The 20,673-nt window shown below is 40.8% G+C and overlaps 1 protein-coding gene across 1 annotated transcript; it reads right to left on the reverse strand.

Moving 5' to 3' along the window:
* Window positions 1–278: 278 nt before the first annotated feature.
* Window positions 279–18,343, reverse strand: dmgdh (dimethylglycine dehydrogenase). Its single transcript, XM_071466849.1, has 16 exons — window positions 18,097–18,343; window positions 17,347–17,515; window positions 15,990–16,088; window positions 15,745–15,909; window positions 15,354–15,558; window positions 8,248–8,496; window positions 7,964–8,162; window positions 7,362–7,531; window positions 7,105–7,258; window positions 5,996–6,161; window positions 5,654–5,784; window positions 2,893–3,110; window positions 2,503–2,660; window positions 2,352–2,411; window positions 1,342–1,476; window positions 279–1,231 (listed from the first exon to the last, which is right to left on the reverse strand). Exons 1-16 carry the CDS (start codon window positions 18,216–18,218, stop codon window positions 1,019–1,021), a joined length of 2,613 nt encoding a protein of 870 aa, XP_071322950.1. The 5' UTR covers window positions 18,219–18,343; the 3' UTR covers window positions 279–1,018.
* Between the last annotated feature and the right edge of the window lie 2,330 nt (window positions 18,344–20,673).

Genomic DNA, 20,673 nt, shown 5'->3' on the forward strand with positions numbered 1-20,673 from the left:
TTATTTTTGCTTATGTTCTTTTGTTTGTTGGTGCTGTTGTTTTTTGTTTTCTTTTTTTGTTGTTTTGGTTGGATGGTTTTTTGTTTGTTTGATTCTTGCACATGCATCATTCTGCACAGTGACGCTCAAACTTCACACAAGTGAAGTAATAATAAGAAAAACACAGTTTTTAGTGGAGGAGGATTCAAGGTTTTGGTCAAAGAGTCATTAACACAACCTGAGAAGAGTTAGAGGCAGCTGACTGAACAAATAACATCAACAACAATCAAAGCCCAGAGTGAATTTTTACCAGTTTCATGTTGTTTTATGGGAGCACATCATCAATGTCCTTTTTAAATGTGAATTACAAACTTATAGTTTTTTGGTATAGTATTTTAATTATCAAGGTATCAATGTACACCAATTTAATTACATATTAGTAAAAAAACAGATTTATAAAACAATCTTTGTACAAGTTTGCAAACATTCTGTTTCTTTTGGTTATTGGTGTTTACAACAGCGGTTCTTGTATATTTACTGGTTCTTTGCCAAAGTCCCAAAGTGAACTCAGGACTGTGAAAAATGCAGCAACATCATTTCTGACTTTCACCTAAACACAAAAAGCTGTTTTCATTTGAACCTTTGTGTTTGAAAATCAAGCATTTTTCACAAAAAAAGGTTCAAGTGTTGACCCATAAACCATTTCACATCCATCCATGGAATTACAAAAAGTTAATTACTCTTCCAACACTTTAAGATATTGTGGTGCAAATACATCACATGACAGTTATTATTTCTCAAAAACACATTGGTAAGACTGCACAGTCTGCTTTCAGCCTCGGCAGGAACCAGGACGGGAAGAGGAAGTTGTGAATGATATGAATGTTCCTCTTTTTCCCAGAAGTGGCCACAGATACAGACACCTTGGTGCATGGCCTGCACATGATTTCTTTCCATAACAGCTTTACCCCTTGTTCATAATTCACAGTAGGATCGTTCTTCACTAGCTGCTGAGAAACTGATGGAGGAGAGTCTGTGCTTATGCTTTGCCCTTTGCTTTCTTCTGCAGCCGGGTCCGCGTCGGCTCGGTGAGGACTAAAGGCTCCTGGATGACCATGGCGGGGTATTTCCTCCCCAGCAGTTCCACCTCCACCTTCTGGCCCACAGAGCACAGCTCCACTGGCAGGTAGGCGAACGCCAGGCTCTGCTGGCTGCTGTAGCTGTAGGCTCCGGACGTGGTGTTGCCGACCACCTGATGAGAAACACCGGGGACACTGAGCTGAGTCAGAGTAACCACAAAATAACCAAATGCAACAGCATGTGTTGCAGAGGGCTCCAGAGAGGCTCTCCACCGTCACTAACCTTCCCGTTGTGCCAGACGGTCTCGTTGCCCTCGGGGTCGATATCGTCCGTATCCAGCGTGATGTAGGACAGCTTCCTCTTCAAGCCCTTGGCTTTGATCTCCTGAAGGGCTGCTTTGCCAATAAAGTCAGCAGGCTGGACACACACACACACACACACACACACACACACACACACACACACACACACACACAGTGTACATGCAGGTTATTCGAAGCTCCCCCAAAAGAGACATGAGCTCCCTAACAAGCAAAGAAATATTGGATCTTGAAAAACTGATAAATAACTATTAATATTTCTGATGCTCTGATGCTAATGTCCCGTCATCTGTAATTTTAAATGTATGTGCAGCAAATGATGTGTTTCAGCTGTTTAAATCTGCCATTCAATCAGTCAGTCATAATATAGGACAGATATGTCCCCATATCATTATTACATAGATGCATCCTTTGATATGAAGATATCAGTTGAGAACATATATGAGATACCCATTATAAATTTTGTATATTTACATAAATATCTAAATGATTTTTTTTTTTGGTATAACATGTTAACAATATATATTTAATTTAAAGATTCAAGTTTATTAAAACAATATACATATAAGGATTCTATATGTTTATATGTTGTCCTTATTCATTTCTCAGTAATTGTAAACATGTCTGTCTTCTCATTCTGGGAGAGTGGTCTCAACTTTTGGAACCCACTGTGTTTAATGTCAACATATTATTACAGCCTTTGGGATGGATATATATTTATGTAACATATGTCTACAATTATATGAGTATAAATACATTTGTATGGGTTAGACATATGTCAATATATGAAATTATTCCAATTTCTAATAGGTTTCATGTGTATTTTTGACATGTGTTTTTATTTTATATGAACATGTATGTCATATGGAAAGTCCATATATGTACATATATTACATTTGGGTTTCCCAAACCTCTGCCATCCCTAACACTGCACCACTATATAAAAAACAAAAAAACAAGACAGACGATTACCTTGTTCAGTTTGATGAAATAATCCAACCCAGCCTCCAGAGGATTGGTGTCACAGTTCATCTGCAAAGATCGGCAAGTTCATCCCTTCAGCAAAAAGTTAGAACATTCTGTATGTTTGTGTGTGAGTGTGTGTGTGTATATGTGTGTGTACCTCAGCTCCCCAGCCTCTAAAGCCTTTCTCCAGTCTGAGGGAGGACATGGCGTAAGTGCCGAAATTGTCGATGCCTTCGTCTTTTCCTGCGTCCATCATGGCCTGATACACAGCCGCCATGTTCTTCTGGTCAATGTACATCTCCCAGCCGAGCTCACCTGCACACACACACACACACACACAGCATTACCATACAGTGTGGTAGCTGCCCACGTCACTGCACAGCTGAAAATGCATGAGAGGGTGGACGATATGTGCAGAACCTGAGCTTGTATCTGTGAAAAACCTCAGTCAAGTGCAACATCTTTTATCTTAACTTAATTGGAACAATATTCTAATTTCTTCAAGACAAAATAATCTGTTTAAAAAAAATAAAAAAGCACTCAGTACCGGTGTAGGAGATCCTGATGGCCCGGAGAGGGATGCCGGCCAACTTGATGGACTTGCACTGGAGAAATTTGAATCCGGCGTCACTCATATCCTCGTCTGTCAGTTTCTGCAGAACTTTGCGTGAGTTGGGTCCCGCGATGCCCAGCACACCTATCTCCTCTGTCACGTTGCTGATGTCGACGTCATATCCTCCCTCTGCAGCTTCTGACTCGATCCACCTGAGGCGAGTTCGAAACCAGAGATTTTAATGCTGCAGCATTACAGCATCTCTGCACACTTAACCATGAGTGCTCTTCAGTTTATTAGCATGAGAATCAAATGTATTATATGTTCGTTATGGTTTTTTTTTTTTTTTTTGCACCAAACATTTCACATCTCTTTTTGGATTTTTGACCTCCTTCATCTGCAGACCCGTCCTGTCGCCACTAGAGGTCGCTACAGAGCGTGAAACTGTCCTCGCCTCCTTCAGGCTTTGGCAGAGAGAGCGATGGTTATGGTGAAGGAATGGGGATGAATGATTTTATATACTACCTCCTGATTGGAGCAAACGGAGAGGCGTTGTGTTAACAGCGGCTGAGGGGTTTTAGGTTTCTGCCGTATAAAACACACTGTGAGAGAGTTTTATTCAGCACAGCATGAGACTCAACTCTGGCCAGGGTGTGTGTGATGGAGAGCAGAGGACTGTTTGCTTCTCTGTTTGCAACAAGAACTTTGCTTTTTGTGCAGGGAAACTGAACATTGAAATGTTTGTCTACCTGTGTTTGTGTGTAAACAGTTTTCGCATTAGATTCTCACAGATTCTTACATATTATTTTACACACCTCAAACTGCTTAAAATGGGCTTAACCAAAGATGATACATAGACATATTTCGACATGCTCTGTGGGACTGTTGAGACACCTGAGAGGTGGCTCAAACAGCCTCTAGCAGAGGTTAGGCTGCTCTTTTATTGTAGCAGCCAGGCTTATTTTACAAAACTCCTACAGAGTGGCTTAAACTCCTGATGGAAAAGCTCCTCAGACCTGGAATCATTTTCTGACATACACTGATGGTGCAACATCTAAGGGTACGTCCTCACTTCTACATTTTAGTTTTGAAAAGCATCACTTCTGCTACGTTTTCACCTGCCGTCCACGCTACTCCAGAGTTTTCAAGCACCTAAAACGGAGGCTTTTGTGATGCTGTTGGCCCCGTTTTAGTTTGAAAACTCCAGCGTTGTGTTGTCGTCTGAACTGGCAGGAACTGAGACTTTTGGAAACACTGGCTGAAACGTCCACGGTCGTTCTGTGACTGGATCTTCCAGTGGTGAAAGCAACATAGGTAACGAATCACAAGCGTTGCTGACCTGCTTGTCTTTACCAGCAGCTGTTGTGCAGTTAAATTCTGCATTTAAACACTACATCTGTATTTGTTGGTTCCTGCTTCATAATATTTTCTTTAACTAATCAGCTGCAGAGTTCAAAATCTGGCTCATGCATGCCCAGTGTACGTGAATGGCTGTGTGTGTATGTTTTTCAGGTGCGGTCGAATGGACGGAGATTGTTTCTGATACGGAGCTAAATCGCTCGTCTTATCATTATCATACATCATCTATTGTGTGTTTTTACGTTATGTTACTGTGTCAGTTTTCAGTTTTTCAGTTACTGTGTTTATTGTTTATACTGTATGTAACTGTGCAGATGTAACACTGTGCGCATGGTGACTGGAGAGAAGCAAGGTTGTCATTGTATAAGAATGCATATGTGGCGTTTCAATGCATGTGACAATAAATTAATCCAAGTGCAGGCTCTCCATAGACAGTGTCAGGTGGCTCCCAGATGGAGAACCTCATCTGTGATCAGTTTGAAACGCTCTCAGCTGAATCTCAGTGCCAAAGATAAACTAGAATTCCAGCCTCGGCCAGTCAGTCCTGTTGCAGTTAATCAGCGTGTGAATTCTTGAATTATGGCCAAACCATCGGCGCCTCCAGAAAATGTTCATGGGGGTGGTCAAATGGGGCCACTGAAAATTTTTAGGTGGCACAACAAAAACCAAAAGCCATAACTGAATTTCAGGAATTCTATTATGCTGTTAAACTGTATAGGCTACAATATATAACTAATTCAATATGAGAGGAATCACACACTGGTTTCTTATTTTCAAGTTAATGCTCCTGATCATCTGATGTACACAAAGTGATACTGGTGCAGTGAACATTTTGAGTTCCACAACAATGCTGATTTAATGTGTTACACTTACACGCTGACAACGCAGGTGCATTCACTGACATTTCGGACGTTGGAGTTTCAATTGATGGAACAATCAGATCTGGAGTGGACACAAGGGTGGCCAATGACATTTCAGGCAAAACACGTGTTTTGTGTGGTAACAGTGACTTTGACCTTTGACCTTTAACCACCAAATTCTAATCACTTCATCCTTGAGGCCGTTTGTGTCAAATTTGAAGAAATTCCCTCAAGGTGTTACTGAGATATCAACCTGATACCACGACGCCTCTGAGTGCAGCTGCTGCCATTGCATAGGCATAGCAACTGTGTTAGCGTATGTCTGGTTCCTTCAAGTCAAAGGGAAAATCCTGTGTACATAAAAAACTATTTAATTTATTATTATAAAAATATGAATTATAGCCATGTTAGGCTGTGTGCATTGTGAACCCAACCCATTAAAAGCAGCGCCCTGGGATCATGTAGCTGTGTGAAGTTTTCCTACTGAGTCAGTTACTGCTGCTGGATCAACTCGAGCTTGATTTTATGCATTTCACCTGAGGTCGTGCAGCTCTGACCCCGAGCCAGTGATGAGCAAGAACTCTCCTGGTGACAGCTGGGTGATGGTGACCTCAGCATAGACTCTCCCAGCAGGTGTCAACATGTGGCTGATGTTCGTTTGGCCAACCTGAGAACACACAGAGTCAGAAAGAGGCAAGAGGAGGACCTGTTAGATGATGTGAGGTGAGAGTAGGACCACTTGTGTAACAGTGCTATAATGCATGAGCCTACGCTGGATCTTTCATCGTTTATCATCGTGCACCCAAAATCTATCAACCTCTTCCCCAACATTCACAGCCACAGGAAGCCAACAGCTCCCTCTCTAGTAAACACTCTACCTTGGGCATGGTGTTAGCAAAGAGGCGGTCCAGCAGCTTGTGCGAGTCCTTCCCCTTCACTATGAACTTGCCAAAAGGCGTCAGGTCGATCACTCCCACCTTCTCCATCACTAGCCTGCACTCTCTGCCAACCGGTCCGAACCAGTTGGTGCGACGGAAACTGGGCCTGAGTTCAAACACAAAATCAACGACTGCTTTATATCTGGGTCCATTATCTAAACAAGCAGCAACATTTTTATTGGCTGTGTTTTTTTATTAGTTTGCATAATGCAGAACTGATGTATGAATATAATGGATGAACATTGTTCTAACACATGGACAGAATATAAAACTATTGCTTGTGAGGCTCAAAAGTAACATAACAAGACTAAGACTCTACAGCCGAGCTGCTGGCTCTGTGAGGCTGTACTTTGCTTTGAGCTAAATATTTTCTAATGTCAGCAAACTAATATGCTCAGAAATAACAATTCTGAAGAGCTTTTTAGTACCAGACAGACTGCAGTTTAGTTTCACAGTCAGAGAAATCAAAACATGAGAGTATGTAGACAAACCAGTCGGGACGATGATGTACTATCTTATCAGCACTGGCCTGAATGGGCAAAAATTCCATAATCACCTCTCAAGAAGTTTGAAACACGTTGGCCAATCACAGATCTTTTCAGAGAGAGAGAGAGAGAGAGAGAGAGAGAGAGAGAGAGAGAGAGAGAGAGAGAGAGAGAGAGAGAGAGAGAGAGAGAGAGAGAGAGAGTGTGTTCCTATTGGTTGTTCTACAAATGCAGATGCGTGTCCACATCCCTTCAAGTGAAAGTTTGTACCAAATTTAAAGAAATTCCCTCAACATATTGCGTTCATTAGGCCAGGTCACGATTACCTTGACCCTTGACTTTGACCTCCAGTATCTAATCAGTTCATCCTTGAGTCCAAGTGGACATTTGTGCCAAATTTGAAGAAGTTCCGTCAAGGCGTTACTGAGATATTGTGTCCATGAGCGTGGGACGGACGGACAATCTAAAAACAATAGGCCTCCACCTCTGGTTGTCACCAGTGCAGAGGTCATTTTGCCAATCAAACAACAGAGACAGTGTTAGAGATTTATGAGGAAGCCGTACTTGTAACCAGTGTCGTCTCCAGTTTTGTAGAACCAGTGAGGTTGTTCCCAGCCGGCGTGAAAGCCCATGGATGCTTTGTCCTTCAGGAGCTCGTAAACACCACTTGTTCGGATGGTTGGGCGACCGGCAAAACGTTCCTCTTTGGGGTAACCAACTGGAGAGACCGAGAGAGTGAAGGAGAGAAAGCAAAGAGTTTAGCGGCAGTAAAAAGAGTGTGTTTGCCTGATGAATCCGTGTTTGCTTTATGTTCTTCTTACCCACATTGTTGAAGCCATAGGATTCTCGAGCTTTGGCACACATAAAAGGCACATCGGTCCATTTGCCGTAGCGGTTAGGGTCGCATTCAATCAGGTCGTAGGGAGGCTCTCCATTCATAATCCAGTCACTCAGGAATTTACCAATACCGCCGGCATGGATGACTCCATACCTGAACACATAAAGTCCAGGCTGTGAAGATCTACCTTCAGCTGGATACAGAGACAATCTCAGGTGTTAACCACTGTTAAGATCATCATTGAAATCTATGATGAAAAATATTCTATATCCTGAAAAAAGACTAAAACTAAATAAAAAGCAACATTTGAAAACGAAAGCTATGACAAAGGGCATCACATTTTTTTGTGAAAGACAGACGAATGGACAAATAACTAATGAACGAATTATTGTAGATGTAGCTCCTGATTAGTTAAACAGTTCCTGCCAAATATCTGTATCTCAGACATGAATTTAGCCACTTGACCTGCTGCAATCCTGTTAATAACAATTAGAAAAAAACAGCTTTGAAAACATGCAGGAAAAGCAAACATAACACTTTCAGTCTCAAGACTAAACTAATCAACCACTGTCCTTCCACACATACCCAAACCCAATGGCAGTCCAGTAGTTGCGAACTCCATGATGTGGTCCAACCATGGGCAGCAGGTCAGGGGTGTATGTGATTGGTCCAGACACGATGTTGATGATGTCAGCTTTCTTCAGCACAGGGACCATCTCCATGGCCATCTCAACATGCTCCATTATCCTGTCAAGGTCCGACTCAAACAGCTCCTTCCCGAAACCTGCAGCAGCCAGACAGGACGCAACGTATAACCTACAAGAGACGTTTTTAATGTATCGACAAAGCTTTGTCTGTGGCGGACAGACCTGGAGGTACACCGTCTCTGACCCAGGAGTCCTGCAGCACCATCTTCTCCATCTTTTCATAGGGGCCAAACAGCAGGCCATCCCTTTCCTGACGCAGGTAGTAAGAGCTCTCCAAGTCCCTGATGACAGCCAGTTCTTTCTTCAGAGCCTTCACCTCTGGTACTGTTGCTGTCACTATGTACTGGTGATGCACTGGGATGGTTGGGTGTTCGAACCCAATCATCTTGCCCACTTCCCTGGCCCAGAAACCTGGAAACCAGCAGAGATGGAATTAAATTCACTAACATGATGGCAGGCCAGTAGTGATGCATCTGTAAATATAAATGTATTTAAGTGGATAACATTGGCTGATTCATGACTGTACACGAGTTGCTCATATTTTACCCTTTTCAGCACCATGGAATAGTTCAACAATTTGGGAAATACACTTATTCCCTTTCTTGCTGAAAGTCACATGAGAAGATCACCACTCTTATCTCTTGCGTGTGTTCAATGTGAAGATGGAGCCTGGCTTATACCTTAGCTTAGCTTAGCATAAAGACTGGAAACAGGGAAACATCCAAAGGTGATGAAACCTTCCCACCAGCACCTCTAAAGTTCACAAGGTTGTTTTATATCACGTGTGTTTAATCCATTCAAAACCAATATGTAAAATTAAACGAACACGATGTAGACCTTTAGCTCCAGACAGAGCTGTGTAGCTGTTTTCCCCTGTTTTCTTTATGCTAAGATAAGCTAACCACCTAGCTGTAGCTTCATATTTGACAGCCAGACTGATCTTCTCATCTGACTCTCAGAAAAAAAGCTGCCCTGCGTCCATTATACACATCTTTTGGAAATTCTGCAGGGCTGTTACAAATGTTCTCCATGTTTTATTGGGTGAAAACACAGAGTTTATTTCTCCTTATGGACACACAAAGTGTGATGAATGAATGTGTTTGTTAGTGAGGAGTCACGCCTCCTGCGACGCCCCTCTTTCACCATTTGGTAGGAAAAGTGAATCCACTGTTACTCGTAAACAGAAAGCACTTAATATAGAACAGGAGAAACGCTTTACAGTGCCTTGTTTACACACATGCACACACACTCATCTGAGAAAATCTGGACTTCAGTCAGTCAGTGTCTGTCTCACAGAGAAAGACATGTGGATGATTAACGGACAACCCGCTGTACTGCTTGAGCCACAGCTGCTCCCGAACAGGTTAAGATCACACCCTCCAACCTTCGCGACTTTATTAGAAATATCATGCCAACAGACAGATCCAAACGCAGGTAATTTCACATGTGAATCCCGAAACAATCCTGCACTGTTGATCACTTGAGTTTATTTTTGACAGAGCGCAGCTGTAAATAAGATTTTCAAGCGTAGTAGTATTTGTAGTACTCCCATACAAGACTTTATTGTCCAGCAATAACATGTGATTTATTAGCTACATTTTTAGCTGGTTGCAACTGAGATTATATTATTTACATTTAAGTAATTAAAGGGTCAGTTCACCCAAATTACAGGAAAAGGTTTTGTGGTTACAGGGAGTTTGGTGGATTATCCAGAGTTATATGGAAAGACACTCTGCTGTTGAAATTGTTAAATGCAATTTTTCAGTGAAGTTCAATTCACCTCCACTGCACTGGAGTGGGGGCAGAAGCTCCCGCACAAACACACACAGAAAAATGTGAACAACATATGAGCAAGAAAATAGCAACGATTTAAAAACTGAAAGCATTTCAAGAGAAGAACTTTTTGTAATCACCACGAGAACCTCCTGTATTAACATCCTTAGAGCACAGCACAGCAGGAGAAGACAAATTGCAACCAAATGTACAGTTTACAGGTTGAATGAGCGTGTCTGGATTTTACAGTCACAGGAGCTGCAGCAGTTTCAACACATTCTTCTCAGTTGTCCCAGCGTCAAGGCAAACTGCCAACGTTTCATGTGGTTCCAAAAGACACTGAACTGTCTGTGTATTATTTAGTTCCACAGCATGAGACGACAGTCGGCCTCAGGGTTTTACAGTCATGTAGCCTACATTATGTAACTGCGGTAATTGTTCGCTTGGTGGAATTTCCCTGTCATGTTGTTGCAGCGGGCAGTCGAATCAAAGATCTGACAACATGTCAGCTGACTGAAATATGCACAGGAACATACAAATTTGTTTCATTCATTCTACTATAATTTCACTCTCTGTGGTTTAGCACAATTAGTGGTGTTTGGTGCAGGGCCGGTAATCTCTGTGGGTTTATCAGAGCTTTTTCACTGAAAACAGCCACATGCACCTGGACACAAAGCTAATGAGAGTAAGGCTGTGGGTCATAAAGCAATGAGCTGAAAGAAATGTGAACATAAAAGCGCTGATTATACCAGCTTTAATTTAACTCAATATATTTCTCAGGCTGAAAGTTCTGGTCAGAGTCTAATGCAATTTATGTTTTGAGTCCTTTTTATTTCAGAGTCAGTTTTATTTAGATTTGATTTCTTCTGTATTTTAGTCTTTAGAGCCATTAAAAAAAGTTTGCAATCCCCCGAAATACAGAATAACCTGGTTTAAACAGTAACGGCCACAAAACAAACATGCAGTGTTTTGAGTCTCTGAGTGGGACATGTTCACAAAAATCAATGTGGACCTTGTGCAAACTCAGCTGCTGTGACCACAGCCAACCGGAGCACTGGGACTTGTTTATCTCTGCCACTATCTTCAGCTATGTGTTGCAAAAGTGATTCAACTTAATTTTAAAGTTTAAATATATTTCAAATTATGTTACTTTTTGTAATTGCATGCCAGGTCTGCACCATTAACATGCAGCGTCTACTTATGCTCTGCACATGTTCCATATGTGAACTTTATCCCACGGTGGGGGACAGGGTGGGGGTGCATAAGGACAACATCTTGATAAGGTCCCAGGCAGTTTAGGCGGGAGCTTGTTTACCAGGTCCCTGCACACTGGGCCGATTCACTGGGTTACACAGGAATAGTGCACTGATGAATCGAGTCAACAAACTCAACAAAAATAAAACAACCTTTGAAGCCCTGCTACGTCCACAACAGCCATCCATGCTGTTAAACTGTATTTATGAATCTAAACTTATATTAATCAGGTCAAAATTTGTCCAAAAGCTCACAAGCTAAAGCAGCGATCAACAGCTTTTATTATGTTTATGCCCCAGGGGGTATTACTGCAGGTGACTGGGGTCCATGAAAAGACTGGAGAAGCTCAGTTTAAAAAAAATATATCCACATCTTGAGTCAGCTGTAACTCCTGCACTTGAGAAAGCAAAAACTGGTGAAGACTAGTTAGAAAGCAGGCAGAGAGGTTTAAATAATTAGCTTAACACAGTGCATTAATGGTCTGAATAGTGAAATGTAATGAAAAAACTGTTCAAATAAAAATTAGCTCTGGATAAACAGTTAAAATGTTTAGCTAAAAGTAATGAATAAAGGTTAAAAAAGTGAGCTGCCTTCCTCCTTCAATTACAAAGATGAAATGCTGAAACCGATCCTATGGGGTCACATTCCAAGGAACATGACCTTTGACCTTTGTTTAGGCTGTCTGGTCAGGGGGGGTAACTACTGGGAAAAGTGGGGTTACAGCCTACGTTCCAGATGACCCCAGAGTTTGAGTTTAAACAGTGAGCAGAAGTTGTGGAGATACAATGTGGGGGAGGGGGATTTGTTGGCTGGAACAAAAAAAGAGGTGGTTCTGGGTGAGGCTCTGCGGAGGCAGCAGCAGAGAACGAGAGCGGAAAAATATGTAAAGAAAGTAAAAAAAATAAAAAGGCCAGAAAGGGAGGAGAGAAAGTCTAACTAAAGCTCAACAAAACAGCTGCCTGCGGGTTATGGGTTCAACAATATGTGAGCACAATGCATTGAAAAAAGACTGAGGTTGCTGTTGTTTCTTGGGGATGTGCTTTGCTATGTGGTAAATTTAAGGATGAAATTCTAAACTAGCTGCTTTACCATTGGGGTTATGTCTGCAGACCACAAAGCATCTGTTGTTGCATGGGAATCTTTAAATTATAGACACAAACTCCACATAGAGAGGGAAACGCAGTGACTCTGAGTTCTGCACAAGTATGTGTCTGTACTTATAAATCCTGCATTTAAACACAGTAGCAAGACTGGAAGTTGGTATATTTGACCAATAAAATGTTAATTTAGCTCACTGTGACAAGAAGGCATGCAAAAAAAATGCACAGGCGCAACATAAATACTGAAATTATAACAAACAGGTCCAGCCAAGCAGCAAACTCATGAACATGAGACGTTTAAGTCTTTGCATACAAACCATGAGCATCAGCATAAAGCTAAAAACCGTCTGTCCGGAGGTGTACATATGCTGCTGCTTCAAGATTGGACGAAATCTGAACTGCTGTCCTATTTGGATTGGCTGTCAGAGACAGTGAGGGCAAAGAGCCAGTAGGGTCCTACGAGATACAGTAACTGGCTTCGACCAGAGTACAGAATGTGCAAATTCAGAGAGAAAATATGGAGCAAGAAGACACGAAAGAGCCGAAGACAATTTGTTCTGCAAAGTAGTTACAGTGTTATTTATAGTGCAGTGCTTGTGAGTCTACTAGAACATTTTAACAGCAAGGTTTTTGCATTGTAGCGATGCACTATTTGCACTTTAATTATGCATCTGGGTTTCATCTGCAAGACTTTTAAGACCACACCTTAATACCTGTTCCACAGTCTTACCAGAATGAAAGTGCATGCATTTATTGACATTTATTTATATTTTATTCACTACTATCAGAACTATTACTACTTATGTTGCAATTTCCCAACTGTATGTAACAATAATTCCTAATAATATCATTAAATAATCATTAAACATGACCTGAACCTGGATAAGCACCAAACAATGGATGGATTAACCAATTAAAAAATGAGCTATTTATTCACATAACCTCAGAGGTCTGGAACAATAGAACTTGAGACTTTCCAGCTAAAATCACATACAGACATATTTCATAACTAACATTTCCACCCACAGAAGGATGGAAAAATATGTATATGTGATCAAACTTTGAGACTGCTTTTAATATTTCAAATCCTGTCTGTTTTTATTTTGCACGGTTATTTCTAAATGAATGCACTGCCAAAAAAAAAAAAAAAAAAAAAGCTGATGGACAAAAAATATGCATGACCTCTATATTTCTACATGTTACACAACGTCCTCCACAGAGGCAGACAGACTAAAGCAAATTCCTGACCTTCACCAGATAAACAAGCAACAGCAGCAGGGATGAGGGGAGTAGGGTGCCAACAAAATCCCCCCAGAACTGGTATGACCCAGTTCAAGCCGAAGGCTTTTCCCTGAACTCTGCAAGAGGTAGTCTGTGTGGGCAAAGGTCTCCTGTTGCAGAGCGTCCCCAGATAACATGTTTTATAGAGCAGTGACCACAGCATGTATGTGCATTGTGTTTTTTAAATCTTTTTTTTTCTCCACAATGAGCCTCATGTAAGAAAATCTTAAATGGACAGATTCATTTTTAAGTGGCACATATGAGCAACTTCAGATATTTTGTGGCGTTCACTGGTTTTCTTGTATTTAGTATTTCCAAACAAGTTATGTATAGCAGTCTTCCTTTCTCCACGGGGCAAAAAAACTAACTAATACTAAAATAAAAAAAAAACTATGAAAAAGTTAATGCAGAATTAATTGTCTTATGACCAATTTAATATGACTGTTATGATTTGATTGGTATATTTTGACACAGTTACTTGTCTGTATCATCCTCTGTTGTTAAAGGAGACAATATTTTCCCATCTAATTTAATCATCTCTGCAACTGTCACATGACTGCCTCTCATGCTAGTCATGGAAAGACATTGTTTAATTTCTAACTTTGTGTTAAACCTCTTGTTTTCCGACACAGTGCGGCAACGCTCTGATCACTGACATCTGTACTACTCAAGCTTTTAAGAAGAACTTGAAACTCACTTGTTACCTCCTACAAGGACGTCATTGTGTTTCCACTTGCGTCTGTTTGTTGGTTTGTTTGTTTATCGGCAGGATTTCGCAAAAAGTACTGAACCAATTTGCACCGAACTTGGTGGAGGGACGGGGCACGGGCCAGGGAAGTAAGAGGGACATTTCAGGGCAGATCTGGGTCATTTACGCTGAATTTGAATTTTTTTCCTCTGAAGTCTGGTGTATGTTGTCTGACACTGACCTTGGCGGTTTTGGATTTTCTAGTTTAATCTGGTTTTTAACTAAATTCTGTTTTATATTTGTATATTATTATTTACTTTGTTTCCTCTTCTCTTATATTCACGAGTTTAAGTATATCCCACCACTGTATTGATATCTGATATCTTTGTTTTCTTATTGTTGCTCCTATGAAGCACTTTGTTGACTTTCTATGAAAGAAAGTGCTTCACAAATACACCAATCAGACACAGCATTAAAACCAGATTAAACGTTGTGGTCAATCGGTGAAGAGCTGTTATTATTATCATTATTTTTATGAATATTTGCTCATTGTTTCTGGTCCTCTAATACCACTATTCTGACTCTGCTAACTTTCTTTTCTATTTTCCAACGGCAGGACGTGAAGTTTTGTGATGTGAAGGTTTTGTTTTTTTCACTCTTTATGAATGAAACTTGTCCACAAACAGGCAGCCTTCTACAGCCATTTCAGTAGATTATAATGAATCTCACAAACGTGCACCTCCTCAGAAATAGCTGTCACTCATCAGGCAAGTGATTTATGAAAAGTTTGTGCAGTTCAGAGAGTTTGGTGAATCCAACTTGAAAGAAATAGACAGAAAAAAGTCAGAGAAAAAAATGTTCTTGCATGAGGCTGTTTGTGTCGTGATCAGCCGAAATTATGAGAATTACTGAACCTGAACATTTTTGCATTGGATTTTTCAACTACTCTATGTGTTTGCAGGAAATATGACCAGAAATACAACCTGTCAGGCCTTCAAAGTAACACCTGTGTCTGAAAATCAAACTGCTACTGAAGCAAACTCTGCTGCACAAACTGAACTCATTTTAAACATCAGCTCCGTCTCCATGTTTCTGGAAAACACGAGACCTGTTCTGTTATCTCTTGTTTAAGAGCCCATGCAAGTACACAATGTGAATGTTCAAGCACAAACCTGTAGCGTTGACAATGCGATTGGCCCGGATCGTTCCGTGTGGAGTCTGGACGTCCCACCTGCCGTCGGCGGTTGGGTTGAGGGCGGTGACCGGGGCTGGGTTGTAGATCTGGGCACCGTACATACGAGCTCCAGCAGCCAGAGCCATAGTGAGCGAGTACGGGTCAATGTGGCCGTCTCCTGGGGTGTACAGACCTGCCAACACCTGAAAACACACAGAAACCTTCAGCAAATACTATATATACACTATATTTTATGTATTATTCCCAATAAATCCCAATAAAGGCGACCACAAACATGCCCGCCGCTGCAGTGTGTGATCATTACTGACTGATTCATCACTGCCAAGCTATCATTAATTTATGAAGATGTCGCTGTGGTTCACACAGACCTTGTCCATGTTGATCAAAGGGAAGAGCTCCTGGACTTTCTCCGGTCCGATGAGGTACTGTGGCGTCACATGCCAGTGCGTGCGGGTCATCTGGTACTTCATCTCATCCACCCGAGCCGCTGTCGAAGCAATGCGGACACTGCCGGGCTGGTGAAAGCCCACTGCCTGCAGAGAAAGACAATATGAATGACCTACAACCCCCCCTCCAAAAGCATCAGTTATGAAAGACGAGCGAGGAACCTCACCTGTCCGGTCTCAGCCTCCAGTCTCTCGTATAACTTAATACTGTCATAGTGGACTTTCTTCAGGTTGATGCCTGGATGGTAATATGTTGTCAAACCAGCCTGAAACACAAAACACACAATTGACCACAGTGTTCGATAAGAAAACATATGTCCATAAAGAAACAACATTCACAGACTCCAACATGGGGGGCAGCAGAAACACTGACATATCATTAGCTTTTAAGTTTAGATATTGAACTTGAAGCAAATAGTTGCTTATTTACACATTTGATCAATTTTTAATATAAAAATATTGATTATAGCAGCACTAAATCCCCATCCAGGCTTTTAAATACAGCTCTAAACTATATGAAATGACAAAATACTCTGAACCAAAACATAACTGGGAATATTTTTAATAGATTCACCACCTTGTCCTTTTTAACCTCTCTACTTTAAACCAAAACACATTAAGATTTACACTATAAAGAGCGTGTCTATGTGGGTTTCCTCTGGGTGTTCCTACTTTCTCCAACAGTAAAAAAAAAACACAACTTCTAAATGGCTACCTGGCAACATGCCCAGTGTTTACCCTGCTCCTCACCCAGTGCATGCTGGGATAGACTCCCTATATGAGGAGAGTAACTGAATAAGAGTAAGCCCCCCCCCCCCCCCCCCCCCCCCCCCCCCCAACACGTCAATCATGTATTAATAGCATTACAGTGAAGTGCTTGTGAGTGAATGAGGGACAGTGCAGAGGAGTAAGTGGGTCAAGACCTCAAACATCTTGAAAACCTAGAGGCTGACAGCTGCCCTCAGAGGAGACGATGCTACTACTGAACGCAAACAGGAGTTACAAATATCTTTCCTTATGATTATCAGGAAAACGACACAATATGAAAGAAACCCATGTTGACACCAACTATGAGACACACATTTCAGTCATTTTTCAAATAAAAAGTCCAGAAATTCTCTAGTTCCAGTTTCTCAAATGTGAAGATTTCCTGCTTTTCTTTGTCACAAATGACTATAAACAAAATCGCTTTTGAATGTGGACACTTGCTCTGACAAAACAAGTAATTTGATGACATAAACTTGGCCTTTAATCAACTGCGATGGGCATTTTCAACTATATTCTGAATTTTTATCAACCAAACTGCTGATCAAGGAAATAATCAGAAGATTAATTGATAATTAAAGCAGTGAGTGTGACAACATGAGCTGCTGTGAAGATATTATGTGACACAGACTACCTGGTCTTCCTCAAAAAACAGCTTATTTTGCCCTTTACCACCTTTGTCCACCTTCATATATTCATGAACCTGAGGACACGTAACACCAGAAAAAAAAGGAAAAGAGCTGGTTTTGGCAGACATACAGCATGCCAGGTGGATCCAGCTGTCAGCTCAGACTTCTCCAGCAGAACCACATCCTTCATGCCACCTTTGGCCAGGTGATACGCCACGCTGACCCCCACACACCCACCACCGATGACGACAGTGTTGGCTGTGTCCTTCAACCGTTTTCCCAAAACTGTGGATGCATCACTGAAGAAAAGAAAGAGAGAAGAGGGGTTTATGGTATTAATTATTCCTGATTATCATTTAAATAAAATAAAAAAAACAGTGAAAAATGGCTGGAAAATGTCCGACCAACACTTCAAACACCACAGATACTCAGCATCTTCACAATTATGAAGCTGGAACCAGCAAATGTTTTTGCATTTCTGCTCAAAAGAGACTAAAACATTTATTGGATCAAAACAGCTGCCAATTAATTTTCTGTCAAGTGGCCAATCAATTAATCGACTAATGGCTGCAGCTCTACAGGTGAGTAATTACAGCTGCAGCAGTGCACTTCAGTAGTCAGCTTGCACTGTGCCATAACTTGATGTGCAACCAGAGTAGTGACCATGAACATGTACTGTGATACACACTGTAAGTGTAACAGTTGTGCGCATCATGAAGTGTTGCTGCAGCTGCGCACCTTTACGCACGCAAGTAGAGCACTGAAGGGTTTCATGGCTATTTTACTATTTTACACCATCATTTGTGATTAATGCCTCCTCTGAAACCTGTTTAATTCAAAGTCTAACAAACAGTTTCTGCATAAAAGTGAACTATCTAACCTCTCCTCAGCTTGTTTTCTTGCAGTGCAGCAGATGGTCCTCAAAGGAAGCCGAGCAGCTCCTCCATGCGCGGCTAGATCTCTCCGCAGCTGAACTTTGATTAGGTTCAATATCCGAGACATGGTTGAGAAAATATTTATTTATAACATATATATAAAAAAAACCTATATATGCAGCTCAAAGCATGAGTAGTCCCCTCTCACTGGACCCCTGCACTGGCGTGTGTAGGTACAAGTATCCCTCTTTTGCAGTGACAGCTGTGTTGCCACGCCCACAGGTCGACAACCAAGTCAGCTTGAAACTTTACCCAGATCTGCCCTCAGCCAAGTTAACGCTTTGTGTGCCAGAGGCTCCAAATGTAGGTCACACAGCCCCTGAACAGGTGGGAATCTTTCATTCATTTATCTTTATGGGGACATATTCAAACCTGAGTCTCTATGTCTCCAAATGGAGGTAACATAACCCCAAGAAAAAAAAACTGTGAATGGTTTCAATAATAATTATGTATATAGATATATATATTTATATATAATTAATGTGATTAAAGGGGGTGTTTGTAAGTTTTCAAGAGCTTCAGCCATCTTTGTCTTTATAATACAAGAGGTTATAATACGTCCCCTGAGCAGCACTACGTCATCAGGACAGATTGGAGGCTACAGCGAGTCGCTATCAGAAATTGGTTAGCGGACGAGCTAGTTAGCGTGCTAGCTTCAGTAGAAAAGACTTGATAAAGACAAGAGTTAACATTAGTGTTGTTTTCCACCCCTAATACTGGCTATGTAGCATTTGCAAAACTTACAAATAGTTCTTCTATTAGAGACTAAAGACATTACTTTGAGCTAAATGCTAACGCTAATACTCACAGTAACGCTGCTAATAGATATGTTTATAATGTTGCTTTCTGCTTTGTTACATTTAGCATACATCGCTTTAGTTTAGCATGTTAACATTTGCTAATTAGCAACACACACAAAGCTGGGCTCAGGCTGATCATTATTTTTTTCAGGTATAAAAAAACAAAAATTAGTCAAACTGAAATTTTGACCTGATGATGAAAAGGTACAGGATCACCATAATTACTGTGGTTTATCCTCAAGGGACCATGAACGTCTGCGCCAAATCTCATGGTAATCCATCCAATAGTTGTTGAGACATTTCACTGAAAACCACAAATTTCAACCTCAACCAAACCTCAAAACTCACCAAAGAAAGTAGGATTCATCATCTGGGAACCATGAATGTAAATTTAATGGAAATACACTGATGTTTTATGAGATGTTTCAGTCTTAGCCAAAGTGGTTGGCATGGCTAAAAATGATTACCAGACAAACTATACATAACTTGTAGTTGTACATTTTGATATACTTGCACATAAACATATTAATGTAATAGTGCAGATTAACAGTAACACAGAGGCAGCTCCTATGTTTTCTGTTGTTTTTCTTCTGTTTGCACTTATTTGTGTCTGTATCATGTTAGTTATGTAAAAAGTCAAGAGAATTGACCTGGAAGTCGGACCAATCCATACAAAAACATTTATCTCTGATTGGTCCTTGAGCTTTTTATTGCAACACAGCCTCTAACCCAGCAGGAACAGCTGCAACAGGTTTGAACTGGACATTTATCCAGGTAACTGGTTTATATAAACACTGAAATGCAGAGTAACAGATATGTGTTGAGCATTAAATAATTAACCCCCATAAATGCAGATTTTACAAATAATTTAGGGAAAAAGACAAATTCTATTGACGTTTTATACTTGATCTGCTCAATTCAACAGACAAATTAAGTCATTTTTATCACTACAATTATTAAGATATAATGCATTAATGCAGTGTCTTAAAAATATCTTCACACTTCAAACTAGTTTAGTAGTTCATAGGTTAAGAATTGTGCAGCAAACATAGTGCACTAACTATATAAAGTTACACAATCACATGAGGAGTGTATACTCAGCTGTAGGCTGCTGTTATCTGCAACATGCTGGACTGTTTGCTGTAAGTGTTTCCCAGCGTGGACCTTCATCATCCTGTCAACTGTCATCTGTACTCAATAATAACTGTATGGTTTTATTTTCAGGTCATGATGAGTGAAACTTTTTTTTGGACTGTTTAACTTTTAGTCTTCCTCAGGCACCATCATCAGGTCAAATTAACTACATTCCCATCAGCCTCAGCTGTGTTTTGCATTTAGTGTCAATGCAACATTAATGTCATATCATTATGGCTTTTGCATCATCTGTTTCATGAACACTTTGTGGTCATTTTGTGTTGTTTTAACCAGTAGACAGCCCTCAAATGTTGCATATGTCAATGCCAATCAGTGTTTTGCAAATGATAATGAGTTATGCTGCAGACAGTGCAAAATTGCATCAAATGACTTTAGAGCCAAAGGTTAAAGGTTATGTTGTTACATGCATTTTTTATTGCCTGGATTGGGACTTCTCCAGTGTGTGGAGATTTGTTCAGCCCACAAGAAATGAGCTTTAACTCCTCCTGGCAGAGCTTCCTCCCAGCTTAACAGAATATATTATAATGTTAATCAAATGGTAAAAAAAACTCTGTGGTGGTCAGATAA

This window comes from Trachinotus anak, unplaced genomic scaffold (genome assembly GCF_046630095.1).
Source record: "Trachinotus anak isolate AG129_WGS33_773 ecotype Australia unplaced genomic scaffold, CSIRO_AGI_Tana_v1 ptg000028l, whole genome shotgun sequence".
NCBI lineage: Eukaryota > Metazoa > Chordata > Actinopteri > Carangiformes > Carangidae > Trachinotus > Trachinotus anak.

Excerpts from the sequence above, each read along its gene's own strand:
- dmgdh (XM_071466849.1), bottom strand. The coding sequence starts at position 18,218 with ATGTCTCGGATATTGAACCTAATCAAAGTTCAGCTGCGGAGAGATCTA. Across the intron at positions 5,785-5,995 it reads TTGCTAACACCATGCCCAAG|GTTGGCCAAACGAACATCAG; the intron begins GTAGAGTGTTTA and ends GTGTGTTCTCAG. Across the intron at positions 1,477-2,351 it reads ATTTCATCAAACTGAACAAG|CCTGCTGACTTTATTGGCAA; the intron begins GTAATCGTCTGT and ends GTGTGTGTCCAG.